This window comes from Dendrobates tinctorius, unplaced genomic scaffold (genome assembly GCF_039654945.1).
Source record: "Dendrobates tinctorius isolate UK_male_01 unplaced genomic scaffold, ASM3965494v1 ptg000170l, whole genome shotgun sequence".
In the NCBI taxonomy this organism is placed as follows: Eukaryota; Metazoa; Chordata; class Amphibia; order Anura; family Dendrobatidae; genus Dendrobates; species Dendrobates tinctorius.
Genome location: NW_027361837.1, coordinates 4,018,869 through 4,027,656, shown reverse-complemented (window position 1 = coordinate 4,027,656; position 8,788 = coordinate 4,018,869). Strand labels below are relative to the sequence as shown.

General features: G+C 35.0%; 1 protein-coding gene across 1 annotated transcript; it reads right to left on the bottom strand.

The window, feature by feature from the left end:
- Positions 1–1,344: 1,344 nt before the first annotated feature.
- LOC141053745 (uncharacterized) lies at positions 1,345–5,268 on the bottom strand. Its single transcript, XM_073550798.1, has 2 exons — positions 4,463–5,268; positions 1,345–2,334 (listed from the first exon to the last, which is right to left on the bottom strand). Exons 1-2 carry the CDS (start codon positions 5,133–5,135, stop codon positions 2,273–2,275), a joined length of 735 nt encoding a protein of 244 aa, XP_073406899.1. The 5' UTR covers positions 5,136–5,268; the 3' UTR covers positions 1,345–2,272.
- Between the last annotated feature and the right edge of the window lie 3,520 nt (positions 5,269–8,788).

Genomic DNA, 8,788 nt, shown 5'->3' with positions numbered 1-8,788 from the left:
CCAAACTATCAAAAACCAGAGGTTTCAATGAACACACATTTCTTAGTAGAATCATGCAGGACTGAAATTTTTGATGTTTTTCTACTCCTCTCATGAGCCCAAACAAGTCTCTAAAAGCATGAGTTTGCAACTACTTTACTTTTGGAGAAAATTCAAAACATTCATTATTCAATAGAGCCCAATAGCAAAAACCAGCATTTTGAATGAAGAATCACATTTCTTGGTAGAATCATGCAGGATTGAAATTTTTGATGTTTTTTTACTCCTCTCAACAGCCCAAACAAGTTTCTAAAAGGATGAGTTTGCAACTACTTTACTTTTGGAGAAAATTCAAAACATTCATTATTCAATAGAGCCCAATAGCAAAAACCAGCGTTTTGAATGAAGAATCACATTTCTTGGTAGAATCATGCAGGATTGAAATTTTTGATGGTTTTTTACTCCTCTCAACAGCCCAAACAAGTTTCTAAAAGGATGAGTTTGCAACTACTTTACTTTTGGAGAAAATTCAAAACATTCATTATTCAATAGGGCCCAAACTATCAAAAACCAGCGGTTTCAATGAACACACATTTCTTGGTAGAATCATGCAGGACTGAAATTTTTGATGTTTTTCTACTCCTCTCATGAAAATTGAAAAAATTCAAAGATGGGTTGAAATAAAAACCAAGATGAAAAAGATGATAAAAAATAATAATAATAACAATAATAATGAATGATACAATATAATATAAAAATACCTTTATTGAAATATTGGCACAACAATTAAATGCATAAAATTGTGTATATATATAAAATAAAATAAGATAATATAATGACATATACAACCACAAAAGCAATATATTTATGGACAATGGAAAAACCAGTCCATAACAAAAGGCTTAATTAATGATCCAGATAAAAAAAGTGCATAAATAAAGTAACATAAAATATCTAATAAATGTGTCCAAAAGTGCAAAAAAGTGCAAAAAGGTGCTGATGTGCAAAAGAATTATACATATAAATCGCCGTGAGGCGAGTGCAAGACACAAAATAATACCTGTAAGCCAATTGGTGCTATATGGGTTGTATAAGAACGCGCCCCGACGCGCGTTTCGGAAATAGAATCTCCTTCGTCAGGGGGATAAATGTAATGTAGCGTAGATCGACGGCTTATTTATAGAGGAATCAATTGCATACAAAGTGCCATAACGACGCATGCGCCGTCACAAATACCCGGAAGTCAAAGACAAATCCAGATCATGTGATTAACTGCTTCCGGGTTATAGAGTCATTAGACGCCGTTGCTATGCAGACCAAAATAATAACAAATGCGTGTAATTTAAATACTTGCTAAAACAAAATTAAGATAGCAATATATGTAACGGCGCATAAATGAAGCGGCGGCATATGGCACAATAATTAAATAATGAGGGAGGACATGGGCAGAGAACATAACGGCGCATGCGCAGACGTGGCAAAACGGATCCTGGATGGAGGCAAGCAATATAGCGCCGCCACCATACAAATCACCGATGCCAAGAAAGCGCATGCGCACAGTCAAATGCCAATGACTACCTCATACAATTTAAATGGGAAACAATGAATACTAGGAATAATAAAAATACCATATGCAATTTTATGTAATCACATAGTAATTAGGATACATATAAATGTGAAATATGTGACAAAAAAACATATCATCATGCATACAAATTACATAAGTGCAAGTGTATATATATAAATAGTGCCACAATATTGCAGTAATTATTAATGCAATAATAAATAATTTTTCATTACTTCCTTCTTCCAAAATTGATGCAGTGATCCTCATAAAACAAAAATAAGATAGCAATATAACAATATATGTAACGGCGCATAAATAAAGCGGCGGCATATGGCACAATAATTATATAATGAGGGAGGACACGGGCAGACAACATAACGGCGCAGACGTGGCAACACGGATCCTGGATGGAGGCAAGCAATGTAGCGCCGCCACCATACAAATCACCGATGCCAAGAAAGCGCATGCGCACAGTCAAATGCCAATGACTGCCTCATACAATTTAAATGGGAAACAATGAATACTAAGAAAAATAGTGATACCATATGCAATTTTGTATAATCACATAATGATTATAATACGTATAAATGTGACATATGTGACATATAAAAATAAAAAATCAATAATAAACAAACATATAATATCATCATGCATACAAATTACATAAGTGCAACTAAATAGTGCCACAATATTGCAGTAATTATAAATGCAGTAATAGATAGTTCTTCATTGCTTCCTTCTTCCAAGATTGATGCAGTGATCCTTATAAAAATACAACCGACATAACACTAAAAAAAAAAAGGTGAAAAGAAAATGATTAAAAATACACAAATTATAAAAATGGAATGAACGAGAGACTCTCATTGAGACCAAGTGGGGACACAGTACCTAGTGTCCATATCCACTGTGTCTCAAGTTGCGCAAGAAGTTTACTGATATTGCCCCCTCTATCACCCGTATACACCATATCGATGCCAATTACCTTCAATAATGAAGAATCACAATTATGGTGTGTTTTAAAATGTCTAGGCAGGGTTTTAAGCGAGGCAATATCTTCAACATCAGCAGCTGCCCTTATGCCTAAAACATGCTCCCGCACCCTCACCTTGAGCTGGCGAGTGGTAAGGCCCACATAGATGAGGGGGCAGGGGCAAGTGGCATAATAAATGACTGCCGTAGATGAGCAAGTTATGGATTTTTTAATATCAAAGACATAAGCATTATTGGAGCTATTAAATGTGCGTGCTCTGACAATGTTAGGGCAAGCTATACACTGTCCACATGGTTTACAACCCGTGATTTGTTTAAACTGTGTAATAAAATTGTTAACCGGTGTCTGAACATAGTGGCTTTTTACTAGGCAGTCACGTAAATTACGTGATCTCCGAAATGTAATGTTAGGATAATCACCAATATACTTGGCAATAATGGGATCTGCCTTCAAAATTGGCCAAAATTTTTTCAAACAAGATTTGAATTCTTCATTTTGGCCATTGAAGTTAGTAATGAATCTAACTACTTCCTTAGAATTTGATTTCACCTCATTGTTGTCATAAAGCACACTGTGCCGAGATTGATGTCTTGCTCTATTGAAAGCCCTTTTTACAGCACGTCGACTATACCCCCTCTCAAAAAACCTTTCTTTCAACAGTTCTGCTTGTCTCAAAAAATCCATCTCTGTAGAACAGATGCGTCTTAAGCGCAAAAATTGCCCAATTGGAATGGAATTAATTAGGTTACGAGGGTGTGAAGATGAAGCATGAAGGAGAGAATTAACTGCTGTTTGTTTCCTGAATAAATCAGTTTGCAAACAATCATGACTATCCCTCACCACCTTGACATCCAGAAAATCAATAACCTCACAACTACACCGGAAGGTAAGATGCACATTGATGTCATTCAAATTAAGTGTTTCAATGAATTTGGATAACATGTCGGGGGAACCTTGCCAAATAAAAAACACATCATCGATGTAGCGCGTCCAGAATGGGACGCTCTCAATCGATACATGATTGCCAGATAAAAAGAGGTCCCTCTCCCACAGACCCAGGAACAGATTGGCATACGATGGGGCAAAAGAAGCACCCATCGCCGTTCCCTGGGTCTGTAGGAAGAAGGACCCCCTAAAAATAAAAAAATTATGACATAAGGCAAAATTTAATAAATTGATAAAAAATACAACAAATGAACGTGAATAAGATGAATGTTGTAAAAAATAAGATACGGCAGTGATTCCATCGTCATGTTTAATATTAGTATATAAAGACTCCACGTCACATGTGACTAACATGGAGTCCTTATCAATGTGCATACCATCAATCTTTTTGAGAAAATCACCGGTGTCCCTGGTGTAAGATGGGAGGGATGTAACAAAAGGCTGCAAAATAAAATCAATATATTTATTGACATTTTCCAAGAAATTGCCTCTCCCTGATATAATTGGTCTGCCTGGTGGTATATTGGTGTTTTTGTGTATTTTGGGAAGCAGATAAAGGGTGGGAATGGTTGGCTCTGAAATTAGTAAAGACAAAAAGAGATCATTAGTGATAATGTTATCGTCTCTAGCATCCTGTAGGAATGATTTTAACTCAGCCTGAAATTTCAATAGAGGGTTAAATGTTAACCTCCTATAACATTCAGGGTTATTCAACTGGCGATATGCCTCAATTTCGTACATGTTCTTTGGCCATACCACTACATTTCCACCCTTATCCGCTTGTTTATACACAACATCCTGCAGACCAACCAATCTCTTAAGACTCAATCTTTCTTCACTGCTCAAATTGTCCATATGTATCTTTGGTGTGATGTTATGTAATTCTCTACTCACTGTTTTAACAAATACATCAACACTTGGACAGGTTGACAATGGAGGAAATTTAGTGGATGATTTTTTAATGACCTGTGGAACCTCACCTTCCTTAATGTTATGTTCTCTAGACAACTGCTCCAAATCAGTTAACGCCTTCTGTTCCGCCTCTGTCGGGAAAAGATCAAAAGTTTGTTTATCATGAAAGATGCGTTTAAACAATAACTTCCTAGCAAATAAATGTAAATCCTTGACTGCCGTAAAACAGTCAAATTTCGCCGTAGGGCAGAACATTAACCCCTTACTTAAAATGTCAAGTTCAGTAAATGAAAAAGTATGATTACTTAAATTAATTACCTTTAACTGATTGGAATTTAATTCCGGAGAATAATTCCTTTTGTTAGGAAGAAAACGCAAATTCCTTTTCCTTTTAGGAGTAACCATAGAGGATACAGAGGCGGAAGAGGAGGCAACAGAGGCATCACCGATTGAATGATTTGAAGCAATGGACATGGAACGGTCCCTATTGTGACTGTCATTGATATGTCTTTTCCAGTAATAAATCCTCCGTGAAGATAGATCATTTTGGTCCCTAGTCAGTTTATTAATATGTTTACGCTGTATATCCTTAACTAATGATTCCAAGTCTTTATCAAGGGACCCATTAAGACTAATAAATTGTTCGGGAGAGAGATTAGACTTAGCTTTATTAAATAGTTCATCCAACTCTTTGTCTACACTTGTAATGGATTTGGCATTAAAACCAATCAAAAGCTCCATAAGTTTCCAGGAAGTCTCATTGCAAATTTTCTCCCATGAATCTATAAAAACTTCATCTTCAACTATAAACGACGGGGTCACCCGTACTCTCAAACCTCTAGGTATTAATTGTTTTTTTATATAATTTTCCAAGAAGGCTTTTGTCCACCATATTCGTGTACGTTTAAATAATAATTTCTTAATAGATCTAGATAGAGAGTCTAATGTTAGACCATCAAAAATTGTAGTGGTAGTGCCAGTTTTCCCAAACACATCATTCACCTGGCCCTGCCAGGATGATTCCCTGGTTTTAAAATCCATCCTTGAAAAGACCGCCCTGTGCAAAACACAGAAATATAAGAATAAACAGGGGAAAAGAACCAATCACACAGTGCCTATATAAGATGCAATAATTTCAGAAGAATATAATAATAAAATTATCAATATCAAATGTGTGCTGGAATCAATCCCCCAAAAAAAGGGGATGGCAGACCATCCGGGTATAAATGAAAATTGAAAAAATTCAAAGATGGGTTGAAATAAAAACCAAGATGAAAAAGATGATAAAAAATAATAATAATAACAATAATAATGAATGATACAATATAATATAAAAATACCTTTATTGAAATATTGGCACAACAATTAAATGCATAAAATTGTGTATATATATAAAATAAAATAAGATAATATAATGACATATACAACCACAAAAGCAATATATTTATGGACAATGGAAAAACCAGTCCATAACAAAAGGCTTAATTAATGATCCAGATAAAAAAAGTGCATAAATAAAGTAACATAAAATATCTAATAAATGTGTCCAAAAGTGCAAAAAAGTGCAAAAAGGTGCTGATGTGCAAAAGAATTATACATATAAATCGCCGTGAGGCGAGTGCAAGACACAAAATAATACCTGTAAGCCAATTGGTGCTATATGGGTTGTATAAGAACGCGCCCCGACGCGCGTTTCGGAAATAGAATCTCCTTCGTCAGGGGGATAAATGTAATGTAGCGTAGATCGACGGCTTATTTATAGAGGAATCAATTGCATACAAAGTGCCATAACGACGCATGCGCCGTCACAAATACCCGGAAGTCAAAGACAAATCCAGATCATGTGATTAACTGCTTCCGGGTTATAGAGTCATTATTATTATTATTATTTTTATTTTTTTACTCCTCTCATGAGCCAAAACAAGTCTCTAAAAGCATGAGTTTGCAACTACTTTACTTTTGGAGAAAATTCAAAACATTCATTATTCAATAGAGCCCAATAGCAAAAACCAGCGTTTTGAATGAAGAATCACATTTCTTGGTAGAATCATGCAGGATTGAAATTTTTGATGGTTTTTTACTCCTCTCAACAGCCCAAACAAGTTTCTAAAAGGATGAGTTTGCAACTACTTTACTTTTGGAGAAAATTCAAAACATTCATTATTCAATAGGGCCCAAACTATCAAAAACCAGCGGTTACAATGAACACACATTTCTTGGTAGAATCATGCAGGACTGAAATTTTTGATGTTTTTCTACTCCTCTCATGAGCCCAAACAAGTCTCTAAAAGCATGAGTTTGCAACTACTTTACTTTTGGAGAAAATTCAAAACATTCATTATTCAATAGGGCCCAAACTATCAAAAACCAGCGGTTTGAATGAACACACATTTCTTGGTAGAATCATGCAGGACTGAAATTTTTGATGTTTTTCTACTCCTCTCATGAGCCCAAACAAGTCTCTAAAAGCATGAGTTTGCAACTACTTTACTTTTGGAGAAAATTCAAAACATTCATTATTCAATAGAGCCCAATAGCAAAAACCAGCGTTTTGAATGAAGAATCACATTTCTTTGTAGAATCATGCAGGATTGAAATTTTTGATGGTTTTTTACTCCTCTCAACAGTCCAAACAAGTTTCTAAAAGGATGAGTTTGCAACTACTTTACTTTTGGAGAAAATTCAAAACATTCATTATTCAATAGGGCCCAAACTATCAAAAACCAGCGGTTTCAATGAACACACATTTCTTGGTAGAATCATGCAGGACTGAAATTTTTGATGTTTTTCTACTCCTCTCATGAGCCCAAACAAGTCTCTAAAAGCATGAGTTTGCAACTACTTTACTTTTGGAGAAAATTCAAACCATTCATTATTCAATAGAGCCCAATAGCAAAAATCAGGTTTTGAATGAAGAATCACATTTCTTGGTAGAATCATGCAGGATTGAAATTTTTGATGGTTTTTTACTCCTCTCAACAGCCCAAACAAGTTTCTAAAAGGATGAGTTTGCAACTACTTTACTTTTGGAGAAAATTCAAAACATTCATTATTCAATAGGGCCCAAAATATCAAAAACCAGCGGTTTGAATGAACACATATTTCTTGGTAGAATCGTGCAGGACTGAAATTTTTGATGTTTTTCTACTTCTCTCATGAGCCCAAACAAGTCTCTAAAAGGATGAGTTTGCAACTACTTTACTTTTGGAGAAAATTCAAAACATTCATTATTCAATAGAGCCCAATAGCAAAAACCAGCGTTTTGAATGAAGAATCACATTTCTTGGTAGAATCATGCAGGATTGAAATTTTTGATGGTTTTTTACTCCTCTCAACAGCCCAAACAAGTTTCTAAAAGGATGAGTTTGCAACTACTTTACTTTTGGAGAAAATTCAAAACATTCATTATTCAATAGGGCCCAAACTATCAAAAACCAGCGGTTTCAATGAACACACATTTCTTGGTAGAATCATGCAGGACTGAAATTTTTGATGTTTTTCTACTCCTCTCATGAGCCCAAACAAGTCTCTAAAAGCATGAGTTTGCAACTACTTTACTTTTGGAGAAAATTCAAAGCATTCATTATTCAATAGAGCCCAATAGCAAAAATCAGGTTTTGAATGAAGAATCACATTTCTTGGTAGAATCATGCAGGATTGAAATTTTTGATGGGTTTTTACTCCTCTCAACAGCCCAAACAAGTTTCTAAAAGGATGAGTTTGCAACTACTTTACTTTTGGAGAAAATTCAAAACATTCATTATTCAATAGGGCCCAAACTATCAAAAACCAGCGGTTTGAATGAACACACATTTCTTGGTAGAATCGTGCAGGACTGAAATTTTTGATGTTTTTCTACTCCTCTCATGAGTCCAAACAAGTCTCTAAAAGCATGAGTTTGCAACTACTTTACTTTTGGAGAAAATTCAAAACATTCATTATTCAATAGAGCCCAATAGCAAAAATCAGGTTTTGAATGAAGAATCACATTTCTTGGTAGAATCATGCAGGATTGAAATTTTTGATGGTTTTTTACTCCTCTCAACAGCCCAAACAAGTTTCTAAAAGGATGAGTTTGCAACTACTTTACTTTTGGAGAAAATTCAAAACATTCATTATTCAATAGGGCCCAAACTATCAAAAACCAGCGGTTTCAATGAACACACATTTCTTGGTAGAATCATGCAGGACTGAAATTTTTGATGTTTTTCTACTCCTCTCATGAGCCCAAACAAGTCTCTAAAAGCATGAGTTTGCAACTACTTTACTTTTGGAGAAAATTCAAAACATTCATTATTCAATAGAGCCCAATAGCAAAAACCAGCGTTTTGAATGAAGAATCACATTTCTTGGTAGAATCATGCAGGATTGAAATTTTTGATGGTTTTTTACTC

What these genes read in the sequence shown, in the direction of transcription:
- LOC141053745 (XM_073550798.1), bottom strand. Translation starts at nt 5,135, where the DNA reads ATGGAGCTTTTGATTGGTTTTAATGCCAAATCCATTACAAGTGTAGAC. An exon ending in AGAACATAACATTAAGGAAG is followed by an intron (nt 2,335 to 4,462) that starts GTGAGGTTCCAC and finishes TTTTTTTTTTAG; the next exon opens with TGTTATGTCGGTTGTATTTT.